A 24,502-nucleotide genomic window follows, 5' to 3' on the forward strand; every position below is an offset into this window, starting at 1 on the left:
AGCAACACCATATCAACTATCCTTCTGTCCTGCCCCATCTCTACATCCAGGCATGCTCTACGAGAAACATAACACTGCTTCCTTACGTACTCTCATTCATAATTTCCTCCTAACATTAGCAAGCTCTCAGTAAAGAACCACTATACTGTTGCCAGTACTACTCTTAGAATATTATTCTGTGCAAATGGATAGGGATAAAAAGCACAGATGTATATGATGAATAAAGAGCTCAGCTTCCCAAAAATATTTTCATTTTTTAAAAGAAGAATGTTTCCAATGTTGAGGGTTGGTATGTCTAGGGCTCAGAAGCTAGAGAGATGGCATTACAAGATTTCCAAGGATGATTGCACAATTTACACAGAATTTATCTTCCTTTGGTGATCATGCTGATACCTTTAAACTTCCAGGATATGTGTTGTTTTGCTGGTAGGAATCTGATCCAATCCGCCATCATGGGGTTTCAACACAGTCATGTTATCTTTGTCAAATATAACCTTGAACCATCCTGAACACTCACACCGTATATTAACATACTGCCCAAACATGGCCCTTGAGAGCAGCTATACCAGTTATTTCCAAGGCTCTGTCCATTTCTGCAAAATTCCTGCCACTTTCCCTAGGACTGTTTTGCTTCTCCACAGTCCCTTTGCAGTAACAGTCCCGTTCTGAAAGCCTGCTTCACTGGGTTTATAGTTTCTAGTATCCCAGCAACTCAGCAATAGCTGAGTTTCTTGGGAGACAGTGGTATAAATACCTCATTCCTCCTAGACTTATCCAGGGCTGGTTTGTTCTCCAAATACACTAGGTGAGAGGGAGCCATGAAGTTTTGTGATTTACGCATTCCAGGATGACCCCAAGAAATGGGATCCTAGTCCTTTGTCCAGTTCACTTCCCAAGAAAACCTTTTAGCTCAGGATTCAGTCTTACTTTCTACCAGTGCATCCAGAGGCTTTTCCTGGAGAGCTGCCCCAAGACGAGCTTGACAATAATCTTGGGTTCCATTCTGAGGCTGCAGCTTAGAGACAATCCTAGCAGTCTCTGGTGTCATCTCGAAATGCTTACGCTTCCCACATGTATCGGGTGAGGCACTGCGGCTACTCGGACCTGTCTCCAGCAGGCCACTGGCTGCCTCTGAATTAGACAGGACAGCAGCCAGCAGGGGCAGACTGGAAACTCTGGGGATGATGGTACGAGGATGTTTCACTGGCATCCGGCTGAAGCGTCCCCTGGACTGTGGACTGAGCGTAACTTCTAGATCAAGCGTAGAGTCTTTCAGTTCGGCATCATCTGTGCTGTTCAGCTCTAGGTGAGAAGAAAAGGTGTGATAAAGAATGAGGAAAGGCAGTCTGTTCCACGTATCACCCAGGAGACCATGTGTTTAAAGGCAAGTGATGCTTTTCTAAAAGCAATGAAAGATTAGCTGGATTCCTTCAGGAAGCACTTGGCTGTCCACTCTCCACACATTTTGACTGGTATTAGATAACACAGATCCCTTCCAATCAGAGCAGCAATAATTCTTAGTGTATGCCACAAACTCTGTTAGTTCATAAAAGGACCAAATGCATCAATCATCTACATTTTATAGCCTTTTTATTTTATTGGTGTATCTGCATTTCAGATTCATACCATTTAATGTTACTTACTATCATAAAAACATAAGAGACTAGCTGGACCTGCCCAACAGTTCCATCATCAACACCCTCTTTTGCATAATGGCTAACCAGACACTTCTGGAAAACTTGCCATGGTTTTCCCACAAAGAATCTGGGGAGTTGTAATTGGTTGAGACATGAAATTCCTTGGCCTCACCTTCATAGAATTGTGTTTAATTAAACCAGTTTGGTCAAGTGGTCTAGTGGTTAAGGTGCTGGGCTAGAAACCAGGAGACTGTGAGTTCTAGTCCCGCCTCAGGCAGGAAAGCCGGCCGTGTGACCTTGGGCCAGTCGCACTCTCTCAGCCCAACTCACCTCACAGGGTTGTTGTTGTGGGGAAAAGAGGAGGAAGAAGGAGTGTTAGGTACGTTCACCGCCTTGAGTTATTTATAAAAATAATAAAGGCGGGATAAAAATAAAAAAATAAACTTGGGTTTGCAGGGCAGGTATGTATATATGATTATTTCCAATTTTGTACCTGTTCTTGGTTTTCATATAACAGTAGTTTAAGCCTATATAAATTTCAGCATCAAGATATTTCATGCTGAGCCTCTTTTAGGAGAATGCTCTCCGTTTCCAAAAATCTCTTCCACTGGGGAAGAGAAAGTCATCCTAATAAACTCGGTTTAGATAGCATAATTACTTGGGTTTTCAGAACTGCCTTATGCTGCTGTTTCTCATTCTGAAGAAGGTACTTTAGATATTAATCATTTGAGGTGGAATGAAGAGATCCCAACGGCACAGGCTTCCTATTCTTTAAAGGAATGGTTTGATAATAGGGGAAAAATTACCTACGGGGTCTCTGCTTATGGAGTTGAGAGTTTGCTCCATGCTGTCTTTCTGCTTGTCCTCAGTGGAGGAACAATCCTCAGTTCCACAATCATCTTCACCCAAACATAGCTTGGAGGCAGGGTTCTGTTTGGAAAAAAATATGGCTGTGAATCTATTGTATCGAGCTCTTCCAGCAATGTTATCTAATTGCAGCAAGAAAGCTGTGTGTAAGATGTAAAATCTGTTTGACTTTTCAAAATGTTTAACTATTACAATTTTCTAAAGAGAAACATCCATTATGTTTCCATTTTTTCTTTCCGTTTTTGATACTTTTAATGTTATTTTGAAATGTCAGAATAAAGATGTATTTTGAGAAAACAAAAATGGCAGAATACCCACCCTTTTTAACAAAGTTCTGCTAACACTGAGAATCAGCATGTGGTTTAATGGTTATGGTGTTAGACCAGGGACTGGGGGAGTAGTCCATCCTTAGTCATGGAAACTCAGTCCAGCCTAGATTTCAGGATTACTGTCTGGGTAAAATGAAGTGCAATCCCTATGTAAGTTCCCTTTAGCTCCTCTAACAATGATATGACTACTGCTAATAACAATTAACAATGTTATTAGTTTTAAAATGTGCAGCCTCTTATAGCTTCCTGGGAATATATCACAGAGGGCTACTTCAGAGAGATGTGCATGGAATGGCTGGCTTTACGCACCATGAAGTAAGTGGCAGGTTGGGTGGCTTGAACCCAGTTTGCCACTTATGTCAGTCTACTGCTCAAAGTGGCTCATTCATTTCACTTAATGATAGGCCACCACTTATTCCTACCTCAAAAGATGCACCGGAATGCCTATTTTCCGGTTTCAAAGAGTTTTCACATTCACAAAGTCCAGCTGAAGGCAGGTCATCCATCCCAAATATCTTTTCATAGCTGAGGATAAGAAATTCAACCAGCTGTGACTGGTATCCTGATTCCACAAGGCATGACATGGACACATCATTGTTACAGGGAGGGCGGATTAGTGTAGGGCCAAAGATGATGCCAAGGTTGTTGGGAGACATCTTGTTCTCTTCATATCTTTCAGCCACCCTTGAAAAGAAAAAGAGAGTAATCAAGGGGTTAGGAAGTTTGTGCACAATAGTTTTTCATGAATGGAGAACACAATGGTGTGTAGATTTCAAACTGTAATTCCAGCTGGTACTTATTGGGGTTGCCATGCCAGTCATTTACCAGAGAGATCCTGGCCAAAAGTTTATAATCTCTATCTATCTATCTATCTATCTATCTATCTATCTATCTATCTAATCTTCTCTCTCTCTCTCTCTCTCTCTCACACACACACACTTACCTAATGACCTAATGACATTTTACAGCCCTACGTCAATAATTGTGCAGTGGCAGAAATTATCAGAAATAAAATGTAGCAGCATAAACACCAACAAATGCAGTATCTCTGCAAAATGTCATCTTGAGGGAAGAAAGCTTCCCCTATATAACAAATAAGGAACAACTATAACTTAATCCGATCAGTGTAAAACCAACTGTGCTAATGTACAGTTTGCGATTCTCTTCCTTCCTATTGGTTCTTGCTGCTGCGTTTCAGTAATCCCATCCTCCGTTCTACAAACTTCTCCTTCATACCAGGAGTCTTATACCAGACTATGAGAACTTCCACAATGGTCTTTGCATGGCTCCAGATTCAGTTCTGTGTTCCCATGCCATTATCTGCATTGGGCAGCTAAATCCCCAGTACCTTGGCTGTAATATATCCAAAATAACAAAAAAGAAAATTGTATTTATTTTCAACTAAGACTGGGTCCTCACTTGAACCTAACCATGCCATAAATGCATCCTCAAAAAAAACGTGATTTTTGTTGTGCCCCCTTGATGTTGTCTTCATCTTGTCCCGAAGTTCATGCATAAGTATGTCAGTTTTAGCTGTACTGTAACATCTTCCCCCATATGCCAACTCTGTGCAAGGGCAGCCTCAAGATGTCAAAAGTCTGTTAGGTTTTGTCACCTTAGAGGAAAGTCAGGTGACTGACAATAATTGGAAACAGAGGCGAGAGAGGCAGGATATGGACTGGCAGTAGGGACAGCAAATTTCCTGCTAATTTAGTTTTCTGAAGACTCAAAGATGGGTGGATGGCACTGTAACGTAAAGCTCCTGCACACACATCATTGTGCTTTCCTCTCACTCCTGAGACCACTGTCTAAACCCCAGAGCAGTCCTTTTATTGCACCCCTGCAGTGAGATTGGCAAGTTGCTGCCTGCACGAACATAATGTACATTGCCTTCTCACAGTGATTGGTTGTTCTGGCTGGAGGGAAACAGCATGTGCAGCAGGAGAGGAAGGTGTCTTCTAACCTTTCCCTCCGCTTTCTTGCCTCTGCACCTTCTGGAAAATTGCTTCTTTCCAAAGACTGCCAGGGACCCATCAGGGGTTGGGCTTCCCAGTTGCAAAGCCTTCTGTCCCAAAGCCAAGCTTGTAGCCATCTCTATTGTCACTGATGACATTTCACACTCACCTTCCCACCTTCTCCTCTTCTGCAGTGCCAGCCAAGTTATTTTGGCACAGGAGGCAGAAAATCCCCAAAGCACATACACACATATAGATACACAGCTAAAGTACGATACCTGAGAAATCAGCGTTTTTCTTTCTTTGTGAACTCCAAATTTATGAGTTGCAAATTCATGCACAGGGAAATATCAACCTCCAGGAAGACTCTCTTCCTTGACATCTATATTCCCATTTCTGAAGGCTTGCCCCCCCCAAAAGAAAGCATTCCATTTATGCTCATAAACACTTGTTTGCTAATTTTCCCATTTTACAAGGGAATAACAGCATTCTTCCAGTTGTTAGGCACAGATGCAGCCTTCATACACGCTGCCCAGTCATTTTCTAAGCAAATTACATCCATATTTTCATACTTCTCAAGTACACTGTCTAAACCCACTGCTTTACCATATTTTCCATATTCTCAAAACATTTATGACTTCCTTTTCTTAATTTTTTCCAGGACACTAACATAGCATTCATTTTGGTCACACCCGATGACATACCATTATAATTCTTCTCATCGATATATTATTAAACTTCTAAAATATTCTGGTTTCAATTTCATTGCTTTGATTCTTAATTCTATTCACCATCCTAGAGGCTTCTTGTTAAGCTGTTTTCACCCACTTCCAAAATAACGATATTTCTATCAAAATTGCACTGCATTTTGTGTTCCTCTTTCAATCTTAACCATTCCTTGTTCGTTTGTTTTAAGCTACTTGTCTCCGGTGCAGAAACCACCTAAAAATGAAACTTGCTTAAGAAATTGCTTTCCATTTCTTTAACTTTGGAAATGATGCTGTGTTCTGTCCAGATGGTGGTCACCACAGCCCTGACTGGTAGATTCCCCTTTACCCTTCTCACCCATGCTAGGAAAGCAAGCACCAATCATTGCCCTTTCTATGGGTGGGTCTTTGAGGATATGGATTTTCACTGATAGACCTTTGTGTTAGCCTCTTAGTTGATTTCCCTTTGTACTCAGAGTCTCCCTATTTAGCAGATCCAGCTGTGGACCAGTGGGAAAAAAAAGGAAAAGGAAACATCATACTTTTACCATTCTTCCTATTACTCCAACTAGAAGGGAAACTGGCAGGACTCTTGTCCACTGGTGAATTTGTTAAAAAAACCCAAAAGCCCAGTGTTTCAGCCATTTATGATGGGAAAGTCCCTTCAAAAGGAGGCAGATGGCCAAGCAGCTGAGGACAAATGGCTTGGTGCAGGGACTGACTGGAGAGGAGGAGGTGATACCACTGCCATAAAAGACAGGTGGAGGTTGCTTTCGTAGTGGGCTAGAGATGGGTTGAGAGGGACATCATGCATTCCCATCCTTGTGAAAAAGTTGCAGTATTCTTTTCCTTTCTATACAATGTCTTCCTCTTATGCTTTGCAGCAATCATGCTATTGTGTGCATTCTTCACCCTTAATCTCTTTCATCTCATCATTCTACCAAATGTCCTTTTTCATACTTTGCATTAGTGTAACTCCACACACACCTGTGGCACTTTAACATAATGCTCTGTTCCAAGTCACTTCCACATCCTCTTAACTTACATCCACTTTAAAAGGGATATGATTAGAATTTAATGATAAGAATAGTTACAATCCAGTTGGCAATAATAATGGTATCCAGATCGGATAATTTTAACAGAGTTAATTTGTCCCACGAGACAAAAGCTGGGCATTCAATGCTATTTCTTTCATTACCTGTACAGATGAGCAATGAGGTGCCTTAAAGTATTATAATTTGTTGCTGGCAGTTTGCTCAGCAAATCCTTGGTGGTCTTGATGGGATCCGTCTCAGAATTATCCCCAGTTCTGTTTTCAGTTTTCTGCAAAGTCCTTGAGAGAGCCATGAAATCATCATAAAGTTTATATGGAAGCACAGGGCTGGAAAGCTGTGGCAAAAATGGAAAACATGGGTTTAGGTTTGATCACAAATATTATTGGATCCTGCCATGTTACCCCAGTTTTAGACAATAGTACTATCAATGATTTTCATGCTGGTTTACTGTCTTGAATTTTATTAACTCTCAATGCTCTCCCATAACATATATGGTTGAAAACAACAGTTCAAATTCTGAGAATGTCAGGAAATCTGAGCTGTTGAACTTTAATGGTCCCCATTAAGGACGACTTGCCTATACCTTTTGCTATCTTCTGTGCAGCAGTGGAGTTCTGAGCCTGTGCATTTCAAAAAATTCTAGAATGTTACACCGTTCCTTTATGTACTCAGAGCCCCATTACACACATGTTTAAAATTGGGAGGAATAGCTAACATTTAGAAAGATTTTTTTTAAAAAAACCCTCTAGACAGGTTATAGTATAACTGGGCTGAAATGAACAGGATGAAATTTAACAGTGGGCTGAAATAAATAGGATGAAATTTAACATGGTTAAATGTAAAGTCTGCATCTGGGGAGAAGAAATGAAACACACATACATAAAATAGGGGAGACCTAGTTTGACAGTAATTCATGTCAAAAGAAACTGAATGTTCTAGTACAGTGGTTCTCAACCTTGGCAACTTTAAGATGCGTGGACTTCAACTCCCAGAATTCCCCAGCCATCTTAAAGTTGCTAAAGTTGAGAAGCACTGTACTAGCAGGTCACCAGTAGAAGATGAGACAACAGTGTGATGCAGCTGCTAAAAAGGTGAATGCAATTTGAGGGTTGGTTTGTTTGTTTTTGAGCTGCCCTGAGTCATGTATTGAGATGGGCGGCTATATAAATTCAATAAACAGATAAATATATTAACAGGAGCAGAGACTCCAGATCACAAGAGGTTATTGTCCCACTTTATTCCGCCTTGGCCAGGTCATAATGGAATGAGTTCAGAGAATGGCTACCAAAATGGTAAGGGGACAGAAACCAAGTCCTATGCATAATGGTTAAAGGCACTGGGTATGTTTAGCCTGCAGAAGAGAACACTGAGGGGAGATTTCTGAAGCGTTATCATATAGAGCAGGGAATGGACTTTGTTCTCTAGAGGCCAAGATCAGAACCAATGGTCTTGCAAAGTGGGAACAGAAGTAGAAAGTGGCTGCCAATGAAGACTCTTCTCTGATGTAAACCACAGAAGAGACTGTGCTTTTATAAAATGAGGACAATGAAGGATAGATATACAAACATATAAGAGTACATCTGGCAAACAGTAGCAAACTGCAATTTGTATGATGTCTACGAGTCAATCGATCGATCAATCGATCAAACCTTTATTACAGTCATAGAACAGCGTATATGAGTCATTCAGATTGTGAAAGCTGGAGGGAATAGTTGTGAGCTGTCTTTTAATATCAGTTTGTTTCTGCTTTAGAAAGGTTTTGGAAAAAAGTAGCTTCGTGAACTCCCACTGCTAAAGAAGTACATCTCAGAAAATCACTTCCAACTGTAGGGAAATGTGATGTTAAGGGTGCTCTCCATTTTTATTGCTTACCTCCTTAAGGAAATGTTTAAGGACTCCAGTGATGTCATGGGGTGAGTGATCTGAGAGCTCCACCAACCTCTGGCCATTCTCAAAGGCTTGGCACAATCTCTCCATGCGTGCTTTTGCCCCACTAATGCGGTATATTCCCTGCATTGAGGATGCAAAGGGAGACTGCGTCAAGGGAAGCCAGTTTGATGAACAACACATATGCATAGGTGTCCAAATGAAAACAGGAACATCTGTCTGATGCAGAAATAGAGAGATGCAAGTGGAGGAGAAACTAACATGGTAGGACACCAAACTGTAGTTAATTTAGTATAGAAAACTATACTTCTGCCAGCTCAGAAACCTGGAGACATATTTTGCTCGATCTGAAATTCAGAGCTAAGAGCATAATGAAAAAACAGCATGTAACAATAATAGTACATATACGGATCCTGAAATTACAATATACACAAAGTTCTGATCTGTATGAGGTAGGCACACTTGCTTGTTCCAACTGTTAAACAACTTGCCATGGAACGGTGTCTTCCAGTTGCTCTCAGCTTTGGAGGGTTTTATGTTTGCACAGAAATGGACTAATCTAAAGCATCCATAAAGGTAAAGGTTTCTCTTGACATTAAGTCCAGTCGTGACCGACTCTAGGGGGCGGTGCTCATCTCCGTTTCAAAGCCGAAGAGCCAGCGTTTGTCCATAGACACTTCCATGGTCATGTGGCCGGCATGACTAAACGGAATGCCGTTACCTGCCCGCCGAAGCGGTACCTATTAATCTACTCACATTTGCATGTTTTCGAACTGCTAGGTTGGCAGGAGCTGGGACTAGCAACGGGAGCTCACCCCATCACGCGGATTCGAACCGCCGACCTTCTGATCGGCAAGCTCGGCAGCTCAGTGGTTTAACCCGCAGTGCCACCGCATCCCTCCAAAAAAAAAAAAAGCATCCGTAGGCGACTGTTAATTCAGCTTTTGTAATAGGAGTGGGAATGAACATCCTGTTCCTGCTCTTACCTTTCAGCGGGGATACAGCTTGAGGCACAACTGTTGTATGCACAGAAGAATGAGTTACCTGCACTCCCAAGGCACGAGTTTCTATCTCTGATGTGCATTTCATCACAATAAATGGCACCTCCTCTGGGAAATCCCTTGGCACATCAGTGAAGTGGATTCCAAAGAGTGATGCCCGGGCTGGCAGTTTTCGATGACCACAGTTGATGAGGAGGCTCTCCAGACATTTCTTATGGCAGGTCAGCAGGCACTGTGAGTAACCCCCAAGCATTGAGTCAGTCTGAGCAAATAGTTATTTCTTAAACCACAGTATCTTGAGCTCTTGGTAACAGGCCACCATTTCAATGGGTAGCAACACTTGGCCAACCTAGTCTGAGTTCGGAAGTTTCACCAAGTTTGACCTGCAGAGTACTTGGACAGGAGACTTTTGCGTCTAGAGGCTGGGAAAGTGAAAAAAATGATCCCCAAAGGGGGAAATGGTAATCCATTCCAGGAAACCGTATGGTTGTTATCTGTGAAGTCACCAGGCGTTGAGCTCGATTGAAATGAGATTTTTATCTTTAAGAACCCAGCAGCACAAGAAGAAAACCCCTTTGAGTATATAAGCCAACTGGTCCCCCTAAACTGGGGAATATGCTTGCCAATGCTGTATTAGAACGGTTAAACCTCTGCATACATTACAAATTGAGGTGTACATTTAGAGAACGTTAAGTATTTTAAAATATTAAAACATGATGTGTTTTAGAACTTTAGAATTTTAGAATTTAGAATACATTTCTTACAGAGCCATGATCAGCAGTAGATCTGTTTAGATGATACTCTATTTTTACTTTCATTTTATAATTTCTTACCCTATAACTTCTAATGTTTTAGGCTCACCCCATAAGGTAACAAATGTATTAATACAGTAATGGCAGAGTGAATGCTGTATCATTATGTGATATATTTTGTTAGTTTGTAGTTTATTATTGTATTTCTTGATTGTACTTTTTTTCTTTTAAATTTTGCTGGTCATTGACTGAATAAATATCTATCTTAGATGATACTCTGTGACAGAATTACCTGTATCCCTAATACGTGAAATGGCACTTAACTCTGCATTGAGAATTGGGAGTGCAGCAGGAAATATTTTGTGCACTTATATAACACATTTTCTTGCTTTACGATATAGAAAAAGGAGGCCCATTCCTCCCAGTACTGATCTTAGATATTTGAAGTGCTAGATCAAAAATTCATATTGAGACTTAATGTCTGCTGAGTTTTTAGTAGTTTCAATGATCACAGAAGGGAAGAACAAAAGTTGGACCTGCTTCAAAATTCTAGCCTAGCCATAATGGACCAAAGAGATGCTTCTAAAAACTAACTCAGATAATGTCATTCAGGAACATGCCGACTGAAACTAAAGCTTCAAGTTCTTTCAGCTGTCACTATTCATGATATGAATGTATACTGTTTAAAAAATGTACCTTACAGGAATGAAATTTTTCCCAGACTACTTTCTACCCTTTTCAAGTACTCTCTTTCCCTCCCTTAAGTCATCCTAAAGGACCACAAATTAAACACTAGATCTGCAAAGATGCTTGTCATAAGGCCAGAAATGAACCTGGGTACAAACAACAAAGCAAGCTGGAGACCTGATTCCAATTGGAGTGGGGCTGGCATCTATTGTTCCTGCACCCACTTGGCACATTACAAGTCAGAACACATACTGAATCTTTCCTGTGCCTGTAACTCTTCCATATTCAAATCAGCAGTCAAGTCCCACTGAAAGATGCTTAACCACTAGAGGGTTTAATGTGGGTTGAGGATATGATTTCATGCTCAGTGGATCATGTCTTAGGGTAGGATGTTGGATTAATTTAATAGATTTAGATGTATGCATATTTATTTAAAAGCTAGCTTTGTTGTATTTACTTCCATATGTGTAAGTATGCCACTGAAGCCTAAATAATAATTATTTTCACATCCTTTTTTTGACTACCAGTGTGCTTGTCCTATGTTACACTGAGGGTGGGAGCCTGTTTGAACATAAACACAGTAAAGTGGTTCCCTTTATGTTCACTTACTTCTTCACATTCAATACCACTGACCATGAAGTTCTCACATTCTCTGCATTTTGAAGGTCCCCTCAGTTTCCGCAGCCGGTGAGTCTGAGCAGCACTCGACGGGATTATGTTTTTAAACTGATAATGGGACAAGCCATTTTCAGATGCAACATCATTTAGATCTGAAAAGAGGATGAGGTGTGTCTCCATTATTCCCTATTAGATACAATCAGTTTCTAAAGAACAGTGAAAATTTGCTGAAGAGCAACATACAGATACAAAAACTGGTGAAAAATGACTATGGAGATATTTAAGGCATGCCCCAAATGCAGAGTCAGGGGAGCTCCAAAATCATGAGATTGGTTTTGAAGCAAGAAGCACACAAAACTGTAGGGTAAATTTCAAATAGGTTTAACATAATATTAAAACAGGTTGAACTAAATTAAAATTACTCATCTCCACCCTCCACCACCAAAAAGGGGAAATCCTGTCCCTGCTCATGTGTGTGATGTGACTCCTCCCATTTTGTATTTACTAGGCCAAATGTTAAAATGCAGCCCCTGACCATTACAAGTTGCCCAAATGTGATCTAAAAACGTAGCATAATCCATGGGAAAATATTCCTTCAATAGAGCATCCCAAAGGGAGGGATTGTTCATGGCTGAATCTTCCAATGGATAAAATAAACTATATGGCAGAGAAGGGTTACAGCCTATAAAGTTCACAAAAGAAATATCCAAATGCAGTGTGAAAAAATCACACAGTTGAAAACCTGTCAAGCAACAGTAGTAATTAATTTGCTTAGCAGAAGATTTACAATTATGTCAATTACTTTCATAGTGGATTGTGGAACTGCAAGAAGAAAAAGGATAGGCAGTGATAGGTCCAGGAGGAAATCATATGTCTTCCCTCACTGGTTCTTAGATGATGATATATTGTGATTGATTAGAAATTCTGTCTGAAGGTCAAGCACCACACTGTGAATGACAGTTGATGCCAGTTTACAATGTAGTAGGATATGTAATAGTCTGAGGTCAAAAGTAGCTCCAGTGCCCAGAAGAAGAAAAAGAAGAAGATCTGAAAGTTGAAAGGTCAGAGTTGACAACGGAGTGACATCTAGCATAGCCTGACCAGAGGAAGAAGGGTAATAGAAAGTTAAGGTCTTCTGGGGGAAGAAAATTCCAGAGATACTTTCACGGGAAAGTTGAAGACAGTTGATCTCAAAAAGCTGTAAGTCTTAAGGGAGGGACAATGGAAAGCTCAAAGTAGTGTTATCGGTAGTTAAAAACATTCACTTGTGGTAGAATAGTAAAGTGGGATCCCAAACATGAAGAATCCTTGGCATGTTTTCATTTAAACAATGAAAATATGGGGTATGCATATACTGTTTAAGTTGTGCAGCTCTCTAATTATAGGTCCTTTGTCATTTCTGTTTCCTTTCCCAGTCTATGAAGAATTCTGATTTTCTTCTTTTTCTTCTATTAAACCAAAGAATCCTTTTGCTTCTCACCATTCTCATAGACTTTTATCAGATCTTTGTCTTCACAGTCTTCTGAAGAGGACACAGTTCCAGTGGATGGAGCTTTCAGCAACTTCTTGTGGCCTGAATATGAAATAAATGATCCTTTAAACAATAATGGAAGCTGCTTAAAAAAACCCCAAACAGTTAAATTTGAGTGCACACTGAATTCTGCAGAATTAATTTGTTTTGTGAAGAAATGCTGGACTGTTCTAAAGCTAGCATTCGTGAAGGATTTGTTTGCATTGTCAATATAACACAATTCAAAAATTTCCAAACTGGAAAGGCATGCCATTTTAATTATCAGATCAATTCAGACATGTTCAACTGGTTGCCATTTTAAAACATGAAAAAAGAATATCTTAATAATAACAGATCAACTATTGCAGAGGCCCCAGCCTTTTTAGGTTGATAGGCAGGTCTGAAATTTTAAGAGCCTTATTGTAGATGCTTTCTCATGGGAGTGGGTGTTCTGCAGTCACACAATGGCTATCATAGTGGGTTGGAGCAGCCATTTAAAAAAAAAATCACTTACCAGACAGCAAACTGGTATGGAAGCTCCCTCCCCTACCCCAATTTTCTGCACCTCTCAAGCTATATTTATGGTTTTATTTGGGCAGATAGGCACATTTTCAAACAAACCACTGGGAGGTAGTCACCTGACCATTTGATTTTTTGAAAATGCTCACAGGGCCCATCAGGGACCTCAAAATAAATTAGATAATAAAGATGATGCAGGGGCTGCCCCTTCGTTTTGCCATTGGTTAGTTTCTAATTTCCTCTCCTTTTTTTAAATTAAAACATTATTTTTAAAAAGTCAGGACCTTTCTACAGGCACCTTAAAACCTGAGGGCTCCATACTGGGAATGCCAAGATTATTGTAACTTATTTGTTTCAACCCATTTCCTTCAGTACATGATAACAAGACTTACACAGCTGTGATTGATTAAATACAGGTATGGCTGGGTTCACATACCACTGAAGCCATGATTTCCAAAAACATAGTTGGTTAAATAAAACATAATGATACATAATACATAATTTCATAAAGTCAAAATTAAGCAAACCCCATTAAGGCTGAATGAATGCATCTGCCCAATAACTCATTTGCAGTCCTTCTCCAGCATTCTGACATTACACTGCCAAAATTTGGTAGCAACATCTCAGACTATCTAGGGGGGGACTAGTGAGTCCTCCAGTCTCACTAGTCCCCCCTCATTTAAAGTGTAAATTGGAGCAGGGTTTCAATTCCACCAGCTTAAAATCCTCACAAGCAGGATGAAAAAAAAATCAGCTTTGACACTTTCTGTGACATCATAGATCCTTCCAGTGACCTCAGAGGCAGCCAGCAAGCTGAAGCAGAAACAGCCCTGTGAAAGTTCACAACTCCCGTCTCTAATTTGGTACAATGCATGGATCCAGCCACTGGGATTGCTGAAGTGAAATCAGAGTTCAGGTACATTTTTTGTTTCTCTCTTTCACTGTGCAGTGTTTTTCCCTTCTAGATTGCTGATAAGGTCTGCATTCACCTAGCTGCCACAATGAGAGTGTCATGTGTTCCCAGATCATTCACAGGGCTCCCAGTACAGAATTGATTTAAAATTTACTTATTAATTTCATGATCTCAGGACATTTAAAATGATATTGCAACTTTTAATTAAAAATAAAACTTTTGCAGAATAAACTTGAATCTAGATGCCTAAAATGATTTTGTCAGCTTTAAAAGAGGAAACAAGTTGCAGTTTAAAATGCATAAAATAATAAAACCAAGATTTATGTATTCATTTAAAAGACAAAAAGTTTTAGGCATCAAAATGTCAAAGTGCCTTATATTAAGGTGAAATGATATTTTTAAAAAAATCAATGAAAAAAGCAGTATCTGGAGAAACAGACTATAGATTAGGAAAGAATGCCATAGTCTCTGTGCAGTGTAACTGTAATTCCTCTCATAAAGACTTCTTCCATCTTTTCCATATGAACTTACTTAATTTTCCAAGTTACAAAAAGGGAACTTCCTCTCACCTGGGCTGGATGTGGGTGAATCCAAGGACTGGCATTCAGCGCTTCCTCCCAGGCTCTCTGTGTCACTGTAGAAAGATTGATTCGCACCTGGCAATGGAAGGAAGACAGTCTTGTACATAACTGATGCTTTCTAGTGAGGAAAGTATGAGATGTGGGTTGAGTGGGAATATACTGGCTCTTAGAAAATGGAGAGGCCTTTGATAATGCAGAAGTTATCTGATCTGAGCAAAAGCAGTGACTTTTGCCTTAATCACTGAGAGAGTTGTGTGGGTTTTGGTTTTGTTTTGTTTTGTTTTGTTTTGTTGAGGTGCCTCATCTGTGCTTGCTTTTTTTCCTTCCACTCTCCACTCAATAATTATGCATTAAGGCTACCAGACCTAAGCTTCAAAAAATCCAGTCACTAGATGGCAGCAAAAAGAAGCCCCCAAACATTTAATGCTTTGCTGCCATCTAGTGGTGATCACTAGAATTCTCATTTGAGGCACAAATGACCCGGCTTAAATTATCCTACTTCGGACACATGATGCAAAGGCCTAGCTCTCTGGAGAAGGCTCTAATGCTGCAAAGGATGGAAGGAAAGAGAAGAAGAGGACAACCAGCAGCAAGGTGGATGGAGTCAGTACACAATGGCAATGAGTGTACCATTAGAAGGCCTGATAAACCAGGTTAGGGACAGATTGTCATGGATAAAATCTATCTATATGGTCGCTAGGAGTTAACAACTCGATGGCACATAATCATTTAAGTGGTGATGTGGATTTTTTGTAGCCAGATCTGGACACCATACCCTGATCTAGCCAGGCCATGGCAAGGATTATAACCTAATCCTAACCCCAAAGAAAAAGGCAGAAGTATATTGTAATGGGATTGACTGTACTTTGCTCACTGCTAGAGGAAGATGGCTTCCCAGAAGTTTCTTCTGATGAGCTGCTGAGGTCAACAGCTGATGAATAAACACGAGTACAAGGTGCAATATTTTTTCTTCTACCAGAAGAGGGTGACCTGAAAAAGCAACATGCCCATCACCTACTATAGTTTTCCCCAGAAAGTGAACAGTTACAGGTAATTGCTTATTAACAGACATTTGGTTCCAAAAAAAATTTCACAAATGAATGCTGTCTTAAAGGTCATTCCTGCACCCTAGTAATGTACATTTGTGTTAACAGTAATAGGTTAACACTAGCCCTGGATTTCAGTTTTGCGATACGATTAAAAACACATGGCAATATTCTAAATGGAGTGAACAAGATACAGAAATTCTACATGAAACTCCTAGTTTGGACCCATTATTTACCTCATACGTTATTTTCTTTAGGCACGCCAATCTTTGCTTTAAAAAAGAATATTTTTCTGTCCCATACTTCAGTACATAGTGTTACATAATCACTAACCATTTTGTTTGGAGTAACATTCAACAGAATCATAATCTTTACATAACACAGAACAGTTAGATACAGTAAAAACTGGTATTTCCATTCATCAAAGTCAATTGTTTTGCCTATTTCTATTGGTGACTATTCATCCTGGAGTAGGTCTATGTGATTGCTAGCAGTCAACAGTGTCCTGATGGCTCACAATCAGTCAATCAATCAATCAATCAATCGTGACTATAATGCAACATTCAAGGATGGAGGGAAGTGTCCTCCGTCTCCTTTCTCAGCAACCTTACCAATTTGATGCAGAATGGCATCCAGAGCCCTAGATGAAGCCAGATTATTCTTTTGTGTTTGTTTTTTTTTAAACCCAATATATTTGCCTTTCAAAGGAAGAGCAATCAAACCCAGAGCGCATGGGGCTTCTATGCACAGCTCTGACTGTCTGACTTAATGCTCACTCTGCAGAGGGAATTATATGGAGGGGAAGGGAATGGCAGGATGAAAAAGAAGATGGGTCCTGTGACTGTTATCTCAGTGGGGCTGCACTGGAAGACAGAGCACTAAAAGTAACTTACAGCCTACCAGTATTTTGCACACTGCAGCATTTCAAGAGAAGTTGATTTAAGGCAAAAAGGTTTTTTTATTTATAAATGTTTTATATTAATATAATATAAATATTATAAAAATAAAATAAAATAAAATAGAGCCAGTTGGGTCTAGTGGTTAAGGCATCAAACTAGAAACCAGGAGACCGTGAGTTCTAGTCCCGCCTGAGGCATGAAAGCCGGCTAGGTGACCTTGGGCCAGTCACTCTCTCAGCCCAACTCACCTCACAGGGTGGTTGTTGTGGGGAAAATAGGAGGAGGAAGGAGTAATAGGAATGTTCCCCGCCTTGACTTGTTTATAAAAATAATAAAGGAGGGATTAAAAAATCCTTCCTTCTGTCCTTTCATCCTTCCTTCCTTTCTCTGACTGTGGTGAAATGAACGAGCCTATCTTTAAAATGAAACCCAGATGTCAGGAATTATGCAAAAGTAAACAAGCACATCCTTTCCATTAAAAGGATAGTTTTAAATTTTATTGAGGGATGTGGGGGGAGTGTTTGTTTGTTTGTTTCCAATGAAATAGTTTTAAAGGTCTGTCACTACTTCATTTGATATGTAGTTTAAAATGTAATGATTCAAAGTAAGTGGCGTATTTATTTTTGCCTCAGATAATTTGCTTTATCTACAGAGGTTACACAAATTCATTGTATCATTTGAAGGGGTCATGGCATCCCAAAACTAGAGAATCCCTGGTATAATGCATGTGTCTGTGTTAGTAATTCATAGCCATTTTTCAGTATTACATGGTTTTGATCCTTCAAAGTATTGTATTTGGATCATAATGGCTTCAGAGGTAGATAATCTGGAAAGCAGGCTGTGTTTTGCTTCAAGGTTTATTGCTGGGAGAGATTTTCTTAGGGAATGGCCTTCCTGTCTCTTTCTGAGGCTGGCACTAATTAAGAACTTTCCTTGAGAGTTATTTACAGAGCCCTGTGAATAACCTGGCAGCTCCAATGTCATCCCCTTTCCCCACAATGTGGCCTCCTCTCATCCCAGGGGGTGATTTATATAACTTTATCCTGCTGATTTTGCTACTGTAAAACACAGAGGACAGTGAAGAGAGTCAGGGCAATTAATCATTATTCCAGCCACATTTTCTCTTGCCAAAGCAAGAAATGCTGGCAAGGAAAGGCCCAAATACAATTCTTCAGTTGGTGGTTGCTGTGGCTGGTAGAACCAGGCGGGTGGGTAGTTCTTCCCAATGACTTTTTTTCCCCTGCAGTTGCACCCAGATTCCATAATTTCAGCTGGGACTATTTATCTCATTTTTCAGAGCCCAGCTATGCAAAATATCATCCATCCATCCATCCATCCACCCACCCACCTATCTACCCACCCATCTACCTACCACCCTACCCATCTATCTTTAAAACAAGCATGGCATTTCCATCTTTTTGTCTCCTGTCTACTGAAAACACTTAGTCTACATGCTTTCAGTATCTGAATCACTGATAGACCTTTACCCTCACGGGATTCCTGCAATATGCATGTTTCACATGCCAAAACTGTTGGCACTAGGAATGGGGAGCCTGTAGCTGTCAGATGTTGTTGAACTTGCTATTTCCAGCATTCCTCACGACTGGCTATGGTGGTTAGGACTGCTGAGAGCTACAGTATAATTCATCAACATCTGGAGAGATACACGTTTTCCCATTGCCATAAATCTTCAGGGCCAAGTAATAAGAAATTTTGATCAGGACTGCTGAGTATAAGAAGATGGGAATGTGCATGGATGGATGGGTCAGAGGACAAAAGAAAAAGGATGTCTTACCTCTGCCCTGATGTTGCAAATTCTTCAAATCTGTACACCTCAATGGGAAGCTCTTTTTTTGGCAGCTTTTGAATAAATTCCAGATATTTTTCACCAATTTTGTAGGGCTTGCAGAATTCAGTCAGGTTCTGGTACCCTACAGGGATTTGTTCTGCTTGGGCATGCTGTAGCTTGAACATCCTTAAGGAGACCTGAAGAAACCAAGAAACATATAGAAGATAAATGCATTTCCTTAATTTATAGAATTTGGGATTATTTTTGAAATTTGCAGAATCTACTACAATGTTTTCCTACTTACCTTTCAGTAGTAAGAGTTGGAAAATTCATCAGTCTCAGTTATGAGCGCATTAAATTGACTTAAATGGGCTATTCTGTTCACCCCTATTTAATAACTGCTGAAATGAGAGAAGTGAGCACATATCCTCCCACTTCTCACCCTGTCTTTGGAAAATGAAGTTGGAAAGTGGAGGAGAAAGTCAAGAGAAACATCTAATCATGAATCACAACTTACCCTCATCAGCATTTCATCTCCTTGATACATTAGCTTGCGAACGTGAGAGACAATTCTCTCTCGGACTTTTTTCAGTTCCAGACGGCGATTGTTGGTTTCGGAAACACAGCTTCTATATGTGACTTCTGCTTCCTGAACCTGCGTGCATGAAATAAAAACTGATGAAAGGTACAGAAAAGCCAACTTGGATATCCCAACGGATGAAGTACTTAACTGTGGGGATGTCAGTAAGAAGAACTGGTGTGAGTGCCAGTTCTGCCCCCAAAATAAACAAACATCTATGTTGTATAATTTCTTAAGGGCGAAACTGAAATTTGTGCAGTTCAATTCATTCTGACATAAAACAAAACTTGCTGTATTTGTGGCAGTTCTCTTTCCTTTGGACACCTTGTGGCTTATTTCTGAGTTGAAAACACTACAGCAGGATTAATCCACTCTGGTACTAAGCATCTCCCATCCTCCTTTTCTTCAAAGACTTAATGACTCACCTCAGTTGTTTCCAGGACTAATTTCTAGCGTCTCCATTATCGGAGGCACAATATGATCCTGATGGTCTTTTTCATGATCATCATAGTGCTTGTTCCTTCAGTCTAAATCACAAGACCAGGATTGGCAGGATCCCATTCTTCCTCAATTCATACAAGCATTATGCTCCTCACCTGATGGGCTACAGCTTTAGCTCCTAGGAACAACTTTGGATTTGGGAATCACTTGCTATAAAGTCACTTTCATAATCACCATATTGTTTTCCTCACCATACTTCCCCAGCCTGGGACTATGCCACTGCAGCAAGACCATCATATATTGAGCCAAACCTTCTCACAAGTGGTCAGCTGGGCAGTTGCCCCTTGTGCAACTAACACCACTGTCTGCAGTTCTTGCCAAACCATCATCTCCTTCTGATATAAATACAGATCTGTCCCATTAAGTGGCAATGGAGCCACTTAATATTTAAGTTAGGGCTTAAGACCCACCTTGAGAAATCTTCTCTTGCCCATTTCCAGGTCATACTATTCATCAGAGTACTTACAGAAGCAATTAAGAGCAACAGGTTTTTTCAGCTGCATGAAATCTACCCAACTTCATTCTGTGCTATACAGGACGTGCACAATATTCTTAAAGACAATTTACATCGTAGGGGAAGAAAACATTTTGTCTGATGTAATGAGCCAGCTCTACTACTAATACATACTATATGAAGTATTCTCTATGAGTTACTAATCTTCTCAGATGCTTTGGGACAATTCATTGATCAATCTCTTCACATCATGCCATAATCAACAGTGCCTCTGGAGTAGGGCAAGGATAGGCTTGCAGTCTCTTGACAGTTAATGTTTTTTTTCTTCTCCTAAGCCACTTCCTTTTGTCACCATTCACGATCTGGATACTAGCCAAGATCTGTTTCCTTGGTGGCCTTGACAACCTGGTTTGCTCCACGCTATAGCTCATTCAGGGAACTATCTCCAGTTCCTAAGCCACACAAGCTTATTGTCTCTCCATCACAGAAAAGTCTAAAATCCAGAGCTTGGCTCCTTACAACTTTCCTTTGATCACATACATCCCCCCAGCATCGAAAAAACCCTCAGAAAGAAAAACATTCACCACAAATTAGAGATATGTCAATGCCTGCACAAAAAAACCCAAACCCAGCTTAACCCCACATAATGTGGAATTAATCAAGAATTAGCTTTTCTATTGGATTTAAAGCAGCATGTTCTCTTCCTTAAAAGTATATGCTGTTTGCAATTCAGTGTTTTGTCTGCCATTTATTTATTTATTTATTTATTTATTTAAACGCTTTTGTAGACCACCCAACTCAAAAGGCTCTGGGCAAGTCACAACACATCCACATTATAAAAACAACAATAAAACGAAAATCAGTATTATTAAAAACAAAAGCTATAATAATAAAGCAATCTTAAAACGTATGCCAATAAAATTTAATCTAGGGTTTGAAGTAAAATAATAGTAAATACTAGTAAATAAAAACTGACGTAAAAGATCTTCTAAAAACCAAGAGGGAGGGAGCTTTACAGACCTCTGGGAATGAAGAGAGAGGTGCTCCATGTTTGCTGTGTAAGGCTTAGAATGGGCTCTTTGCAGGCCCAACATCTACTTGTATTCCCAGAGGGCCATTCACAACTACAGATTAAGTAGCCAGTTCTTTCACATCAATTTTAATAGGTTCATAAATGGGGGAAAACTTCAACGAAGGAGGCAAAGTCCTGGTCTGAGGGAACTGTAGCAGGTCAAATGCCCTGAGAGTATCTGTAGCAGTCAAGAGCCAGAGCAATTAAGGGTATGACTCTCTCTGTTCAGCAGCTGTCATTTTGATTTCATTTCAAAAATCACTTTTGATGATAAAAGAACTTTTAGCACATATCGCTTTTCCATATCTGCATGCATGACTTCCAGATAGCTCTCCACACATTTCTATACGTTTCCTTGCTGTCATGAGGACCTGAATCCTCAAACTCAGCATCTGCTTCAGGGACCAGATTGAAGAGGCAGAGCATTTAAGTCCCAAGACCAATACCTTTAACTGAGCCTCATCTCGATAACGTCGCCGTTTTTCCAACTGCTTGTTTCCACTATTTGTGATAGTCTGGAACTCTTCTTCTGCTTTGGCACTTTGCACTTTGGCTTTTTCCAAATCCTCACAACGCTGGAGGTAATGGAGGCGGGATTTGCGCATCGAAGACAAGGAATCATTCTGCAATTAGAGGAGGCAAACTGTCATCGTGCAGTAGCTCTGCCATAGACTTTGTATTGGAAAGACTTTTTAAAAATGTATTTATAATATTTATTAGATCCTGCCTTTCCCCAGAAGTTCAAGGAACTTCCTCTTCCAATGATTGCCAACAATAATCCTGCAAGATATAGTAGTCAATGCATTAGTTACCACACCACACTGACTATAATTACTTTTGGGGGGGGGTGCCTTCGAGTCTGTCTTCTCCTGGTGACTGTCTGGACAAGTCCCTGCAGTTTTCTTGGCATGATTTCAGAGGTGGTTTGCCATTGCCTCCTTCCTAGGGCTGAGCGAAAGAGACTGGCCCCAGGTCACCCAGCTGGCTTCATGCCTAAGGCGGGACTGGAACTCCCAGTCGCCTGGCTTCTAGCTTGGTGCCTTAACCACTACACCACACTGGCTCTCATAATTACTATTGTGATTATAAAATATTCATGTATCACCTATCATGCAGTACATCTGCACACATCGTACAGATTTTTTAATTGAATACAGTCATATAAAATACAGTATGAAAAATATCTAAGACAATACTAAATATGATAATTAGTTCGGCTGTTCCATTAGAGGTTCTCACATGCCAAGGGGAATCAGAGTATTTAGAATATCCCTAGATAGCAACTTCTTGTGTTTTTGACCAGACAACTTACTTGCTAAAGTTTTGGGTTTTTTTTAATTGACTATTTTTTATTATTCTCCATTTATTTGTTTATTTTTATTATTTAGTTCTGATTTTAATATTTCCTGTCCTGCTAAAAGTTACATCACGGTCCCATCCAGTTTTATGTCACATGCCCATCTGCAGCTGGCATGAATTTCTCAGAAAGAAAATAAAGTGCAGTCCCTCCCAGCACTCAGTAATAATGCTAATAATAAATGCCCTCTCCTGAGTTTTTTTTTTAAAGGCTTAAAGTGTGATTCTTGAAGCCCAACCTTCCAAATGCAGCTTGAAAACAGTCACAGCTCTGAACTGCTTTTAGATGATGGAACGAAGATTTTGCTAAAATACCAAAGTTGGGGGTGGTTTATTTGCATATCTGCACTTTCCTTCAGAGCATTACAGGGTCTCAACTGACAGGGCCACAACTAGGGTCTGTGTCACCCGGGGCAAACATGGATTTCACACCCATTTTGGCGCCCCCCTAGTGCTCATTTTGGTGACCCCCAGCACGGAGCCTGGGGCACATGCCCCGCTTGCCCCCCCCAGTTGCGGCCCTGTCAGCTGACTATGATAGATGTGCTTGCACAGTAGGACAGCCAAATATTTTGACATCTAGTAACCACCATGGCCTTATTTGCAAGGTATTCTAAGTGGACTTCAACAAAAACAAATGGATGTGCTGAAAAAAACACAGAGTTTCCCCACTTTGGGCTTCGTACCTGATTCAGCCTCACTGTGTCAATCTATGCTTGATCCTTTTAATTTTTAAAATCATGTTTAATATTTTTAAAAACCATAAGATTGCAGACCTTGGTTAACCCATATAAGGGGACTGCAGTTTAGTAATGAAATAAACAAATAAACTAAAAACAAATGCCTAAAACAACTTTTGTCCATCATCCAGGTTTCTTTACATTAGCTTTCATAACCTGGATAAAAAAACTAATGTAAAGCCATATTCTAACCTGTCATGATCACCGTTGCGATGTTCGCTCCATCGTAACGGTTCGCATGCCAGAGTGTTGATGCGTGTTCCTGGCTGGGAGGGTGCTGCTGATAAACCTTGTACGGAGAGATGTGTAGGGCTGTGCCAGGAAGGAATGTGTTTGGGTTATCTCTTAAATGTCAAGGTCTTTTTGCCCGTTGATCAGCAGAGCTCGTTAGGAGCACCTGGGAATGTGGGATTGTTCTATATGCAGGGGGGGGGATCGTTGTTGGAAACAGAGCTATTTAGTTTGAGTTTAGGCGCGCTTTTCTCATTCTCAGCTTTCTTTCTGTTTGCACCTTATTCTAAATAAACCAGACCTTAAACTTAGATTTGGAGTCTGAACTTTTTATTTGAGTAGGGCAATCGTTACATAACCTACATTTGGAAGGTTCATTTTGGCAACAGCTGTTTACACTCAAACACTTGCCATGGATGGTGAAACAGGTAGAATTTGGAAGCTTACCATCTATACAGTTTCATCTATTCCTTCATAAGTAGAGGGAAAAGTAATTTTTGGTTATGAAATAATTTTCCTGACAACAGAATCCTTCGAAAAATAATAGAGCATTTTCTTTCAATGTGAAGATCTGGACTACATGGGTTATAAGAAATATGGTTTTGCATGGAAGCCCATGGCATGGCTCTTTTTCCACCCCACTCTGTCCTGGTACTTTCTGGAATTAAAACTCCCACTCTCCGCATAGAAGGTTTTTCTAGTCTATCCCCCAACCTGAACTTCCATTGCCCAGAAATTTCCTTAAAATCTTGAATGTGTAGCAGCATTTATAGGACCTTAATACCTCTGGCCCATGCATATCTGATAAAAGACCAA

General features: G+C 40.2%; 1 protein-coding gene across 1 annotated transcript in view; it reads right to left on the reverse strand.

Moving 5' to 3' along the window:
* Positions 1-234: 234 nt before the first annotated feature.
* The window catches only part of GMIP (GEM interacting protein), a 59,618-nt gene continuing 35,350 nt past the window's right edge, over positions 235-24,502 (reverse strand). Inside the window, exons 10-22 of the mRNA XM_063292971.1 lie at positions 21,806-21,982; positions 19,270-19,407; positions 18,759-18,949; positions 15,884-16,008; positions 15,007-15,093; positions 12,976-13,068; positions 11,487-11,647; positions 9,482-9,670; positions 8,423-8,560; positions 6,694-6,884; positions 3,256-3,517; positions 2,444-2,567; positions 235-1,302 (exon numbers count right to left, since the gene is read on the reverse strand). Coding sequence (XP_063149041.1) covers positions 911-1,302; positions 2,444-2,567; positions 3,256-3,517; positions 6,694-6,884; positions 8,423-8,560; positions 9,482-9,670; positions 11,487-11,647; positions 12,976-13,068; positions 15,007-15,093; positions 15,884-16,008; positions 18,759-18,949; positions 19,270-19,407; positions 21,806-21,982 — 2,268 coding nt within the window. The 3' untranslated portion in view covers positions 235-910. The remainder of the gene's footprint in view (positions 1,303-2,443; positions 2,568-3,255; positions 3,518-6,693; positions 6,885-8,422; positions 8,561-9,481; positions 9,671-11,486; positions 11,648-12,975; positions 13,069-15,006; positions 15,094-15,883; positions 16,009-18,758; positions 18,950-19,269; positions 19,408-21,805; positions 21,983-24,502) is intronic.

Source organism: Candoia aspera, chromosome 2, assembly GCF_035149785.1.
Source record: "Candoia aspera isolate rCanAsp1 chromosome 2, rCanAsp1.hap2, whole genome shotgun sequence".
NCBI lineage: Eukaryota > Metazoa > Chordata > Lepidosauria > Squamata > Boidae > Candoia > Candoia aspera.